Genomic DNA, 15,597 nt, shown 5'->3' on the forward strand with positions numbered 1-15,597 from the left:
AAGTGTTGTTTCAATGAATAGATCCATAAGAAAGCACATCTGGTTGGTTTTCATGGCTGTGCTGCTCCCCATAAGCCTTTATCACAAATTCCAACTGCACTAATCATATAAAGTGGTGCAAAGCACGGTGACAGTGTACTATTGATCAGTGCAAATGGATTCTCTGGAGCCACAAATCAAGGTTCACCCTCTCCCATTCATATGGCAAGTCTGGGTCTGGCATCTGCCTGGAGAACAAACACCTTCTGCCAGGAAGTATTGTGTCCACAGTAAAGTTTGGTGGAGTTGGAATTATGATTTGGGGGTGTTTCTTCTGGTCTGGACTGAGCCCTTTGTCCACATTCATGCTAAAGTAAATACTGCCTGCACTTTTTTTTTTTTTTTTTTGTTTGTTTGTTTTATGGATGGCAGTGTGCTTCTTATGTTGTGGCAGTTTTATGGGTTAGACCATAACCCATAAAACTGCCACAACATTTATGGATGGCAGTGTGCTTCTTATGTTGTGGCAGTTTTATGGGTTAGAGCTATGTTACTACATTGAGAGCTATCATGTTGCGAGGTCCACCATGGGATAGTGTGGTGATAATGGGATTAACCAAATAGACTGACTTGCCTAGAGCCCAGACCTGCACATTATCGAGAATCTCTAGGATGAGTTGGATTGCTGAATTAAGGGTGCAATAACCATCCAATATTGGTGAAGGAACTTAAATGTCTTCTCCAAAGTAAGTGGAAGAAAATACCAATAGCCATAATACAAGGGCTTATAGAAAACACACCTTGGAGATTTGAGACTGTAATTGCCATTCATGGAGGCTCTAACAACAATTGAATATGAATTCATTTTGTTTTTTTCTATCACAGGTGTCCAAATACTTATTGGTAGATAGTGTATACTGACTTACATATCATTCATCTTTTTCCTTATAATGCCTAGTTATCAATCATCAATTCCAAAGAAAGTCTTAATTCATTACATATTCAAAATATGCTCTTTTTTATTTATTTTGACAGGAAAATTTTTTATTTGTGCTTTTGAAGTTCTTATTTTGTTACCTATGTGAATTCAGTATCTTTACTTTCTTACAAAATCATCAGAATTATTTCTAATACTTTTTTTACTTAAGATATAAATGATTTACATGGGAAGCCGTATGAAGATGCAGTATGGAAAAAATTCCGAGAAAAGGAAGATTGTCATATTGTAGATGATTTGCTCTAAGACAGGATTTAAAATTTAATAATAATAATAATAATAATTCACAATCCTAACAGCGGTAAGCTGCTGTTTGCCCATTTGTGGCCACCTGAAAGATAAGTTACAATTTTTATTTTAGTAGGAGTTTGTATTTTTTGGGAATAAAGTAAGTTATCTCTCTCACTCTCTCTCTTTATTTTTTATTTATTTATTTATTTATTTGTACATTTCCATCAAAACTCTGTTCCTTAAAAGGGCTTGCTTTTCTTCTTTTTTTTGGGGGGGGGGATTATAGCACCTGAAGTTGCCAACTATTTTTTTTAATGCTTTTATACCTGGTAAAATGGACAAGTGCCATTATTTCAGTTTTTTTTTTTTTTTTTTGCAATTTGTATTGCTTATTGCTACTTGAAATCAGAAGATGGTAAACAATTTTAGGTTTCTTTCAGCATCTAGATTTCTTTATTCTTTGTATATTTCTTAGCAGTATAAAAAATACCTTTTTTTTTTTTTTTTTTTTTTTTTATTAAGCAGCTTTTGAAGTTGTATTTGCCCTGAAATGATTTCTGTTTAAATAAGTAATAATAATAATATACTTAAAAAATAATAACCCTGCTTATTATTCAGTTATAACAAGCAGAATTATTATTTTTTCAATAATTTTGCAACTATATAAGGACATAGCTTATCTTTATATGGAATGTGTTATAACACTGGTAAATATTTTTAAGCGATGTAACATGTTAATTTTTTTTCTTGTAGGGGGGAGGCTATGTGTGATTAAACTGTTTATTCTTTTAAACTTTACCATAATTTTATATTACTTTTCTAGAAATTGTGAGTGACCCAGAACCTGAAATGGATTTCAAGAGTTTAACAGACCGTACTATTCATCACTTATTTCTGACTGAGATTCTACGAGGTGAGTTTTTAATTTTAATCTCTGTGAATTTGTTTTTTAATAAGTTGGTGTAGCATTAGATTAATCTAATTTTACAAAGCTAAAGCAAATATCTGCTGTGTTATCAATTAAAGTAGACTGCATTTTAGTTTGCTGACTTTTAAATGACAAATAATTTGGTGAATCATTAACACATAGAGTGGGCAGTATAATTGTCATTCAGATAGTACATATTTCAGACTTGATTTCTTTGACTATGGCAAAGCATGCTAAGGCTATCTGCTTAATGTCAGGGATGCTGTCATGGAAGACTTTCTAAGGGAAACTCACTCATATCAACAGTTATATATCAGGATCAGTAATTATATAGGTTAATCAGAAAGTTAGTTGCACCCCTTCATAAAAATTTTCTATCAAAGGCTATTTTGATGAAACTGTCTGGCAGAGATTTAGCTGTATTGTGTGATGTAACAGCTTTCACAAGGCAATTTTAGTTTGTCTGATAATCAGTCGTAAACATGTCTCAACAGCTTCAAGTGTCATCAAAATTAGAAATGTGTGCAGTAAATTTTTTTTATTTTTTTTATTTCTTATTTTTTTATTTTTTATTTATTTATTTATTTATTTATTTGGATGAAAAGGTATAAATGGTAAAAATGCAATGTCACGTCAAACTGTTGCGAAGTGTTGAGGCATGTTTAAGGACACCCATACAGATATTGACGATGCTGAGCACAAAGAAAGACCATAAACTGACACAAATTCTGAAATTGCTGTTTGCGTGAATGAATGCATTCTCGCAAACACACACATAGCAACAGGCAAAAGCTCTAATGAACTGGATATTTCTCATGGAAGTGTGCATAAAATTATTGCCAATCAACTCTAATTTCATAAAGTTTGTGCTCGAAGGGAACATAAAGGGAAGCGTTTTGAAAGTGTGTTGATATTTCTACAACATTACCAAAACGAAGGAAATGAGTTTTTAGACAAAATTGTGACTGGAGATTAGTCTTAGATTCACCACTTCTCACCTGAAATGAAATGTAGCTCTCTCGAGTGGAAACAGTCTACTTTCCGACTCGAATAAAGTATCGAACTGTTCCATCAGTAGGAAAGGTGATTCTGATGCTGTTTTTCAACCAAGATGGCTTGGTACATACAGAGTTCATGCCAAAGAGTGCCACAATTAAAACAACTTCTTATTGTGAAAAACTAAAACGATTGCGACAGTCATCTTAAAATCGGCAGTCAGGTAAACTGCCGAAAGGCATTGTGCTCCTGCATGACAATGCAATACCGCATGCAGCGAAACAAGCATGTGACCTTCTGGAAAAGTTAAGGTGAGAAGTGTGGGATCACCCTCCTTATAGCCAGACCTTGTATTATGTGACTTCCATGTTTCTGATCCTATAAAAGCAGAACTTTGAAAGCAATGATACCACTTAGATAACGAGATGAAATCTGCAACCCAAGAATGGTTATCGGGCATTGGACAGGATTTCTTTGCAGAAGGCATTGAAAAACTTGTACCACCTATTCACAAATGCTTAAATAACAGAGGTAACTACTTTGAGAAGTAAATTTTGAATGGAATTTTAAGATACAAATAAAAGTTATTGTAAAGTTTCTATCCTGTTTTGTTTTCTTAAACAGTACAACTAACTTTTTGGCTGACCCTCATATAAATATCATAATGCCACATGTGTAAAGAAGTAGCTGTATGAGGATAAAACTAATTTTCTGTGTTAAGAAGAATTGAAATGTCTTTCTTGAGAATACCTTAATCTCTTGAGAAGGCTTGTGTTTAATAAAAGACCGAAAATGAAAGAGAAAATTAACTATTATCTACATAGATAATGAGTATATGACATTAAAATAAAATTACCAAAAGCTCAGAAAATGCCTCACATTCTCTAAAATAATCATGGATTTCTTAAATATGATTGATATGAATTTCTCTTTAGTGCTGCTCCATGCAGTCATGGACTTGTTTTTTTTTTTTTTTTTTTTTTTTTTTTTTTTTTTGGGATCAGAAATAGCATATTGAGTAATCAAATAATCATGTTTACATTTTTAGCAAATTCATGCGATCACAAAAGGACTGGTTTATGAAGGTGGGTTTCTGTTCTATTTTGAAGGACTTTGAAATCTGAAAAATCTGAAGAATTTTAAATTGCCAGCTTCTAAAAATAATGTAGACTGTAAACACATGGAAGGAAAGCTTCCAAAAAGAAATATTTTGATGGAAGATGATTATCTAATCATAAGTTATTCACTGAAATATGATAGTTAGAATTGTATTAGAAATACTGTAGTTAGAAAAATATAATTACCTGAAAAATTAAACGTTGCCTAAGTACAAAATTGAAAATGAGCAATGCAAAATTGAGATTTTTCCATAATCAGAAGAGTCTCATTTCCCCCAAATTCGTAACATTAAGAATTCAACTCTAAATACCAGAAAAAATTACACGGTAAAAATATATTTATGGGTGCCCCTTGGCTAGAATTGCCGATTTTTTGGCAGTACATGAACTTCGAGTATGTGCAGTTTTTTGACTTGTTATTTTGGCTTTTGGCTTTGTGTAGTGGGGATTACACCAAATTCGCCTTTACACAAATCCAAAATAACAAATCAAAGAATTGCACTAACTTGGTATACATCTATCTACACATCGACCTATTTTCACTTAAAATTTATAATCTCAATAAATTGCATTTTAAATCAAATGATATAACATAAAAAGGAAATTCATCTTAGAACTACACAAAGGAAATATCCACTTACTTATTTACAAATTTCCCTGTCTTCAGTCAAACAAAATTCCTTAACAGCATCCAAAAACTTCCTAAAATTATCTGAAATAGAATTTGTATACTTTAGTCACCCCATAAATTCACAAAAATAAGGGTGAAAAGTATCATCTGATGTTCGACCATACGCATTTCCTTCCCACAAACAGGACACTTATAATGGCTACTAAATAAACCTTCAGTTACACACAGTCAATTAATGCTTTTTTTTTCCCTTTTATTCCAAATGGTACAAAAACTTCAAATTAATCTTACCACATTGAGCCAGTTTACTGCGTAAACCACAAAATAACATCGTCCAAATATTTGACACGCACAAGCCTTTCCAAATCTTTTCCCATCATTTAAAATTGATCACAGTCACGCAACCAATTATATCATAATAGGGTTTCAATAGCATTCAACTACTCAGGTTACCATACATGAAACAACATCTTAGTGATAATCAAAGGGGCACCACTCTAACCAAATTACACCAACCAAATGTATATTTTGATAATAAGTGCAGTGAAATTTCTCTTGGCAATCATCTTTGAAAGTGGATAACATTTCTGAGAATATAAATAAGCAATAATATTAAGCAACATGGATATTCGTATACAGTAATACTATTTTCATCACAGAAAACAGAAATCTTTTGCTCTGTAGCATTTGGCCTACTGAAAAGATCCAACAGAATTTATTTAATGTTTGGAAATACAGGAACACTACGACCGGGACCCTCGGCTCGGGGCTGGACATTTACGCCCAGCATGCCATTCGAGGTTTGATTTATCCGTGTCATGGAAGACCCCTTAGTCCCTGCTCGGCTTTAAACACAACCCCAGCAGGACAAAGATTCACCACTAAGACAAGTTCAAAAATCGCTAAGACACCTTTGCTTCGAGGCACCACTCCTTCAGCTTCGTTCGTCAGTCCGTGTCCTACCTTGCTATGTCAGTCCCCGGTACGGAAACTGCGGAGGCTGAACCGCCATCGAAGAGGCCCAATACATCAACCATATAACTCCACCACAGCCGAAGGAACGGACACGACAGTACCAGTACGGTCCCTGCCAAGCCTGAACCTACCTGAGTATAAACTCGGGTTCTAGTCCTGTGAAGATAATTTGTTTACCCCCGTGGTTGAGACTGCCTAGGTACAGAGCCTAACCAGTACTTCCCAGGAATTCTCCTGAGTCAACCCCCGGGGGGTGTTTGGAAATACAGTACAAAGTCTTTAATCCAGACTCGTCGGGAGTACAGCGATTTTTTTGTGGATTATAGATCATCAATTTAAATCTTATAAGATGGCATGCAGAAATTATAAAATTAAAAATATGAAACTGTAATTTATGAAATAAAGAGCAATTATGATCTAAAGGGTATCAAAATTTACAAAAAAAAAAAAAAAAAAAAAAAAAAGCTTAATATTTATTTGTTTACTTTATTAAACATTTCTTTCAATGTAAGTTGTTTAAGTTGCTTCGTTTTATGTGCTAATACTTTCTCTTTAATTCTATAAACAGGCATAATTTCTTGTTCAGTTACAAAGATCCGCTGTTCAAGTCTTGTAATTGCTGTGCACTAATTGTTCAAGTCTTGTAATATGGACTAACTTATCAATCAAAATTTTTTCATTTTTTCTCATTCATTTTCTCTCTGTCACTTTCTTCATGCCTTTATCCATTTTTTGCAGCAATTCCACTTTTTGTTTGATGGACATCGAAACATGCTTTCGCTTTGTAGATCCTTTGGCAGCTCCAGAATCGGAAACTCTTTTTGACATAATCGAAAGTTTAAGCTTACTTTTTATAAAATTGCTCTAACAGTCTGCAAAAAATAATAAGCCGTATCCATTTAGAAGATTAAGGAACAACGCAGTCTGCAACATTAACTGAAATTGATAATTAGATAATTTTAGCCTAGCTTATACCGTCCGTTATACATTAAACGCGCATGTGTAAATGTATTACGCGTATGTGTAAATGTTATGCATGTGCATATGCGTTTACGTATGCATGCATAAACGTTACGTATGCGTACGCATGCATAAACGTTATGTATGCGCAGAAAGTTTGTAGCTTTGATGTCCGGATTAAAGACTTTGTACTGTAGTAAAATTATGCTTCAAACAAAAAACTTTTCTTTGTGTGTTTCAGTTATTCAGATTTTTTTGTCCTGCATTTTTTGGGGGGGGGGGAAAGTTTAGTCATTGTACGGTAAACACATATTTTATTAATTGCAGCAGTGCTGTAAATAATCATAAAAATTATGAGTTATTACGTTATTTGGCAGTTTGCATCAGTAAGTTCCTTTAATTTGTTCATCAGCTTCAACTGGCCTCCCAGAACATGGTACATCTTTAATATTGAAATTGGTGGAATGAAATTTACAAACCAGTTTTATGACTAGCACATCGGTACGTCTTCTCCATGCTTTTCACAGAATTTTTTTTCTTTCTTGACAGCATTCTTACCTTTTCGGTAATAAAAAACAAAATCTGCCATAAATGTTGCTTTTGAAATTTCAAATTTGATCAGAGAACCCCCCTTCCCCTGAAAAAAAAAAAAAAAAAAAAAAAAATTGCACGGCATCAAACAAATTTCTTTACAAATAAGACTTGAAATGCAGCTTCAAAATATATTATGAGAATGTGGTTTAGAAGGAAGTTGTCTGATTAACACTACAGTTAATCTTTCTGGTTCTTTATTCTGTTCAGCTGTTTATTTTTACTGAAATTGAAAATACAGTCAAAAGTCGTTAATTCGGACACCCAAAATCCGGAAAGATCTATAATCCGGACCTCAGAGCCACAAACTTTCTGCGTCGCGTAGACGCATGCGCATAAGACCTTTACGGCTGGGAATATGCGTGTGCGCATGCGCATAATACATTTACACATGCGCATTTAATGTATAACGGACAGTATAAGCTAAGCTAAAATTATCTAATTCAGTTAATGTTGCAGATTGCGTTGTTCCTTAATCTTCGAATTGGATCCGGCTTATTACTTTTTCCAGACTGTTAGAGCAATTTTATAGAAGTAAGCTTGAAATTTTGATTATGTCAAATAGAATTTCCAATATATATTTACTAATATGTAAAGGATCTACAACGCAAAAGTATGTTTTGAAGTCCATTAAACAAAAAGTAGAATTGCTGCAAAAAATGGATAAAGGCATATCCTTTGTTTCTCTAACCATTCCGAAATCTGTTTATCAATTTGACGCTGCTCTGCGACGGTGTGTGTGTGGGGGGGGGTGGGAAACGCCGCGGTGCGCAATGAATTGGAAGTTGATCTGTGAGCACTATTTTTATCTTCAGGGCGGATGTTTTTATTTTATTTGGCTTATAATTCCTTACTAAATGTAGTATTTCATCTCGATGTACTCCGTCTTCGATATGATTTAAATCAAATTCCTCGTCATTAAAATTCGCTTTTGATAGTGAAGAAAGTGACACAGAGGTTATTGAAAACGAAAAAATTTCGATTGAAAAATTAGTCAGTATTCTCAAAACAGCAATTATAGGACTTGAACAGCGGAACTTTGTAACTGAACAAGAAATTATGTCTGTTTATAGAATTAAAGAGAAAGTATTATCACATAAAATGAAGCAACTTAAACAACTTACATTGAAAGAAATGTTTAATAAAGTAAACAAATAAATATTAAGCTTTTTTTTTTTTTTTTTTTTTTTTTTTTTTTTTTTTTTTTTTTGTAAATTTTGATACCCTTTAGATAATAATTGTTCTTTATTTCATAAATTATGGTTTCATATTTTTAATTTTATAATTTCTGCATGCCATCTTACCAGATTTAAACTGATGATCTATAATACGGAAAAATTGATAATCCGAAATCGCCGAAGTCCCGACGAGTCCGGATTAATGACTTTTGACTGTATCGTTTTAGAGGTTGTACAGTTTTAATTCAAGCATTAGGATAGTTAAAAAATAGGATGTGTAGATATGTTAAATTAGTGATTTTGGTGAAAAGGTCTGTTATAAATAATTTCAAAAAATAAGTTTTTGAATATTTGACCTGGAGCCTAAAATATTTAGTTTACTTGATTTCTAGTGTAAAATATTTTTTTTCTTTTCCAACTTTCAAAACATTATTATATGTGCAATGAAGAATTACACAGAAATAAATTAGCATATGTATTCTTTATTATAAAATTCTGAGATTTCCTGTAAATTACTTTAAAACTATTATTTAATTATTTGAAAATGCTTTAATCAAAAAATGTGATTTTTTGCAATTTCATTGATTTGTTTTAAGATCTTAATGCAGTATATAGTACTCAAGCTAATAATATTGTAGTTGATTAATTAATGAAAAATTAATCAATTTTGTTAGTAGATTAAAATTTTTGGTAATTTCAGTACTATTTGGTTTTGAGGGCCATAAATTCGGCAAAATATTGTTGATGCCAGTGCTGCCAAAAATAATTTCGGCAACCCTAACGCAAGAAAGGAAGTATAATAGTAAATAACTATCTAAGATTGATGTTTTAATTTAGATGAAAGGTTAATTTCATATAATACTTTTTTATTATTATAATTTATATAAAAAAGGCTAAACATGACTGAATGGAAGCATAAGAGTAAATAGCTATTTCAGATCATTATCATAATTTATATAAAAATTGCTAAACATAACTATGAATGGATGCCTGCATCGCTATTTTGCTACCGAGTTATCGCTAAAGCATAGTTTCATTTGGTTGATTGTTCAAACATAATTTTCTATAATGAATGATGCCTTTTCTTTGAAAATATGCTCAGTAATGTGCAGTATTGCCCACTTATTTGTTTGCTCCTTTTTACAAGGTTAAAAAAATTGGATTTTTGTAAATTTTCTTTTACTTTTTAAGTGAAAATAGGTTGATGTGTAAATAGATAAAGTTAAGGGTGTGCTCAGTGCTATTTTTGTGCAATTGTGAGATTTATTTATTTATTTTTTAAAGTGAAAATAGGTCGATGTGTACATGGATATCGAGTATGTGCAATTCTTAAAAATGCTTCAAGCAGTGGGTGATTCTACACTTTACCCAAAATTGTATTGCACACTTTTTGTCATGGACGATTCCCAAATTGTTAAATCCATAGGATATCAAAAAAGAATTTAAAATAAAAAAAGGATTTAAAAATTAAGCTAGTATTTCAATGGCGTCTTAAGAATTATAGGACTATATAAACTTACACAATCTGAAATCAGCGCATGCGCTAGATTTGGCGCGCTGTTAAATGGGCGCATTTGCTAGATTTGTCAGTTTTGTGCATACATTTTTCACTGAAATTTTTTTACAATGCTCAAAACGGAATAGTACCGTAATTTCTGACTATCCACATCTCCATTGAGTTTGGAGAGCATTTGCAAACATGTTGCAAATTTTTGAGAGAACATTTATTTGGGTATCATTATTGATGCTAAAGCAAAGTTTAAAGTTTAAAGAAATTAAACATTTAGCAGTAGTAGCAATGAAAGCTCCCTGAGTTATGTTGTGCAGACATTGAAGACAATAAAAGATTTTGAACTTAACCAATTTATTAACAATATAATAAAAAATAAAAACACATAAAATAAATGTCAACAATATTAGAGCACTAGGAAAAACATAACATAATCATCATTCATCAAATATTTTTACCTGTACTCCAAAACACTGGCATTCTATACAAACAAAAACAAAACAAAAAAAAAAAAAAAAAATGAAGATGTCCTAAATAGTGACTATGCAGCCTAAAAATAAAACTGGCTACCCATTCAATAAGTCCATAATCAGTGGTCAAGAAAACACCTGAAAAATTTAAATGTGAAAACACTTAAATCGGCCTAACTCCGTTTGCACAAGGAATCGTCGCTGCTCGCGTATTTTTAATTCCGCCCTCTTTGAAGAAACATGGACGCCGCCCACAGCAGTCACTCACAGGATAGCCCCCGGAACCGAAGAACTTCAATCTGGAACCATCATCTCGCAAACTGGAATCAAGGCATCCTTTCACCGGACTGCATGCATCCCTTGAAGGGGCTGGAAACCGCTCACTCACTAGCTGGGAAACCAGGAACTAGAAGGGTTGAGCCAGAGCGATTCGAGATACTTATAGCAGAAATAGGAATGACGTTATCTCACAGCAAGCAATCAGCTATCGGCACGAATCGGCTTTTCGGATGACGTAAATCATGTTTCGTTTTTGCATCTCAATTAGGTTGAAACAGTCCGTTCTCAATGCAAACAGTGGCCGCAAGAAAAAGAAGTAGAAGTAACTACTATATTACATTAAAAATAAGGACTAAACTAAATAAACATTTCAAGGAGGAAAGATGATGCATTAAAAGGTTTAAAAATAAGCTATATTTTCCAACAATTATAACTATTTCAACAATGCATGCATTTTTGCCTGTTTTTTATATTCTTCTTTATCCATACAAGATATGCACAGCTCTCAGTTTTTTGCAGTGTTGCTCTTTCCACATGCACTTCAATCTGTTTTTGGTGAGCGGGAAAAAAACAGAGAATTGCACAAACTCAGTATCACACACAGTGTCTGCCTCAAAATCTTAAAATGAGAAGGAAAAAATAGGCACTTTTAGCAAGGCATATATTGTTATGTGCATGCAGAAAGCAAAGTCCATAATATCACCAAAGATAATAAAAAAAACTGGACTGTGCAGTCCATTGCCATGCTAAATGGTGAAGTTCCAGTAGGAGGGATCATAATCTGCAGTCACACTGGTGAATGTCTGGAGAAGTGCAGAGCCATCTGGAAGAATGCCATGTGCATATCAGGTTTGCCACATAAAATACTTTTTAGTGACATCATACATTGTGTCATCAATACAGGATATCCACAAATGTTTAAATTGATTACAAAACATGAAAGCTCATGATTGTACACTGATAACAAAACATGCATTGAAAAATTTATGACTCCATTGAAAACAGTTAATAAACTTGCAAATGTGAACCTCTGGTAGGTAGCATGTAAAATATCTATTCATATACCCTATTTCATGCCACACACTTTCCATAACATAACCCTTCCTCCTCCAGATTTCTGTATTTCCCTTTTTCTGATTTCATTCTTTCTCTTAAGATGTGTACCACACAACAGTTTCTGATGTTGTGATCTTATGACAGCGTATTACAAGCCACTTCGCACTGTGACACCAGAAATGTTGAACAATGTGTGGCATGCAGTTGAATACTCATTGGATATTTTATGTGCTACCAGGAGTATACATATGCAAGTTTGTTTAAATTTTTCAATATGATTATCAACTTGGAGAATTTATGTATTTGAGGTTCAATGCAGGTTCATTATCTGTGCACAATCATGAGTTATCATGTTTTGTAATCAGGGCAAACATCTGTGAATACCTTGTACTCTTTTTCAGAGGTGTATGCAGAGAGGTACTTCTTGTGTACTATACATTTCAGAGGTTCTTCTTTGTACTTCTTTTACTCTTCCAGAGTACAAATCACCAGAAAGTACCAAATTTTGTTTATGAGCAAATAGTAGAGAGCAAAAATAAATGTAATAAAAAATTATATTTTTTAAGTCATTAAAATGTTTTGAAAATATTTGCAATGTTCTTCCTCTTCGGGAATTGGTAGGTAAATAGAATTTTATATAAAGTTAGAGATATTGAAACATATTTGTAATAAAAATTAGTTTAATTCTTTTTTTTTTCCTTCTTTTATTATACTCAAATTTTTCAATGTATCTCAGTCAATTTAATGTATCTCAGTCCATCTATTGAATTAATCTTCTGGACAGAATCAAAATAACATCTAATATTGTATCTTTCTTTTTTAGGTATGGCTCTCACCTTAGCTCATGTTTTCAAAGAACCTGCTACTATTAATTATCCATTTGAAAAAGGCCCTTTAAGCCCTCGTTTCCGTGGAGAGCATGCACTTCGGAGATATCTGTCTGGAGAGGAAAGATGTATTGCCTGCAAATTGTGTGAAGCTATTTGCCCTGCTCAGGTATGGAATATGTTAATATTCTTATTTAGAATGATTGCTATTAACCCTACAGCTAACTTTGGTTTTTCACATCACATATGTTTTGCATTATGATAATGATGTAAATCATGAATGCTATGAAAAAAATGTTAGTGAAATGATTTTATTTGTATTTGATTGCCCACTTATGGCATAAAAGTAAAATAAACTGCTTGCTCTTGATGAAGTGCTTTTAATTTAATGCAGCATGTTCAAAATCTAGAGGTTAAATATTTAGGTTGATATAATATCTGGACCTTCAGACCAACACGTTTTCCCCCTAAGAGTTTTTTGTGAATCGGGAGAAAAAATTAGATTCAGAGAGCAGTGTCTTCCTTTAGCATATACTTAATGCTTCAGGCATGCACTGTAGACACTATTTTAATAAATCGTGTGAAGGGATATTTGATTTCACTTCAGAATTAAATAAAACCTTTTGATGTTGAAGAAACACATTTATTAGTATAAGTCTGTATAACAATAATTTGGCTCTGATACTCCCATTTCGCATAGCAGAAAACTCAAACAGAAACACTACCCAAGTTCATTGCTGATTTTACACCTACTGATATCCCCAATGCCAAACTGGCAAATCATTTTTTATTATTTGTTGCTTTCATCAACACATGATTGTCAAGTCATGAGAGCTTGAGAAATGATTCACAAACTTTTTTTAAAAAAATATTAGTAACTGAATGCCAAACAGCATAGTAATCTTTTATGTTGACATCCCACTTGCAATTATTACACATTTCAACCAACTGTATCCCAAATGTTGAGAAAATGAGAAATTTAAAAGAAATTTCTTCCCATATGCAAAACATAGGTTTTCTAAGTGATAGTCATAGGCAGAAGATTAAATTTATTATTGTTTGAATTAAGAATAACTGAATGGTTTTCGAGATAAGTCTTAAGTATATGTGGAAATTTATTTATTTAGGACTGAGATAGGTTGGAAATAGATGTATATAGGAAGTAGATATAACAGATAACTAAACTAATGTAATTCAGATTTCACTTGCTTAGTGTGCAATAGAAACGAGACAAAATTTAGCGAAACAACAAGTCTTTAGTCAGCATTCTCATGATACATCACCTAATAATATATAGCAGTTACTAAGCTTTATGATGATAGCTATGATTTTGAAGGTGGTTTTTTTTTGGGGGGGGGAATACCACAACAAAAAATGGAATTTTCCTATTAATGGTATTTGTTCTGTGATGGCAATGTCTCAGCCATCACTCAACTAGTGGATGGTGAACTCTGTAGTATGGTTCAAAACCCAGAAAATATCACTATTTATGCTGAAGAAAGTGACAGAGAGGTTGCTAAGAATGAAAAAATTCCAATTGGCAATTTAGTGCAAATTCTCGACATAGCAATTAAAGCACATGCACAGTAGAACTTTGAACAAGAACTTATATCTGCCCATAAAATAAAAGAGCACATACTAGCACATAAAACAAAGCAACTTAAACAGCTTACATTGAAAGAAATGTTTAAAAAAGCAAACAAATAAATATTGAGCCTTTTTTTTTTTTTTAATTTTGATTTTTTTTTTTATGGTTGTAAATGCTTTGTTATTTCAAAACAACTATTCGTATATTTATTATTTTATAATTTATACATGGTATTGCACTAGATTGGAAAATTCCAGAATCCCCAAAGTCATGACATCCGAATCTAAAATTTGTACTGCATAATGATAAGCATTTTATATAATATTTTGACATTAAAAAAATTTTTTTAAATTAAAAAATGCTTTCAAATTTAAATATAATTGGGTGTTAATCTTATAATCATAGCATTTACTTGCAGTAATATTTGTTTTTAATGTATATAAATTTATTACATTGTGCATTAAATGGGTAAAGAATAACTGTAAAGAAAAGAAAATTTCAAATATGGTATTTTCTTGCTGATATAGTAATTTCATAATGGTATTTTATATTACGATTATCTATAATAATATGTTAAAATGAAACATTGCCAGTCATACATTCATCATTTGACAGATCATCATACATTCATCATTTGACAGATCAATTCAGTTTAGCATGTAAATAAGTTGTTGAATAGAGGCAATTGTCGGGCATTAATAAATTTAGCACTACAGTGAAACCTCAGTCCATAAATGTAATTCATTCTTGAAGGCCATTCATCCTGATCAGCCTGATGCCCGGTCGCCCGCTGACTCTATCCGCCACTGCCCTTACCTATTCAGTGAAGGTAAAAAGTGGTGCTTTCAAACTAACAGTTGTAAAAGTTATGAACCTGCTGAGGTAGTAGCTTGAAGCTCAAAATATTAATTTATCCATAAACAAAGTTTTAATTTTACCAGTTTACAAATGTAGATATAAACAATGAAGTATTTGAATGTATTGCCTTAAAATTGATAATATATGAGTAGTAAATTCTATATAAAATGCACACATTTTAGTTAACTTTATTATTAGAGAATTATTATTTTTATTAGGAGGAAGATATCACCTCCCTTATTTGTGTATATATTTGATGAGAGATAAAAAATGATAATTTAACTGTACTGTACATGTATGAAGAAGAATGAACAGCGTATGTGGAAAATGATGAGAAAGAGGAGAGATATTATTAGTTGGATGAAAAGTCTCTGTCCTTGGAGGCATCTATTTTCATCTTTTCTTTGCCTCTTAGTGCCATTCAG

The 15,597-nt window shown here is 32.4% G+C and overlaps 1 protein-coding gene across 3 annotated transcripts in view; it reads left to right on the forward strand.

Annotated features, from left to right (window-relative positions):
* ND-23 (NADH dehydrogenase (ubiquinone) 23 kDa subunit) overlaps positions 1 to 15,597 on the forward strand; it is a 48,464-nt gene that overhangs the window by 14,262 nt on the left and 18,605 nt on the right. For all 3 annotated transcript variants that reach the window (XM_085813046.1, XM_085813049.1, XM_085813047.1), the window contains exons 3-4: positions 2,031 to 2,120; positions 12,723 to 12,895. In XM_085813046.1, the coding sequence (XP_085669172.1) occupies positions 2,031 to 2,120; positions 12,723 to 12,895 (263 nt within the window). The remainder of the gene's footprint in view (positions 1 to 2,030; positions 2,121 to 12,722; positions 12,896 to 15,597) is intronic.

Source organism: Stegodyphus dumicola, chromosome 3 (genome assembly GCF_044657685.1).
Source record: "Stegodyphus dumicola isolate Sdum_Otavi_A_Nest chromosome 3, ASM4465768v1".
Classification (NCBI taxonomy): Eukaryota; Metazoa; Arthropoda; class Arachnida; order Araneae; family Eresidae; genus Stegodyphus; species Stegodyphus dumicola.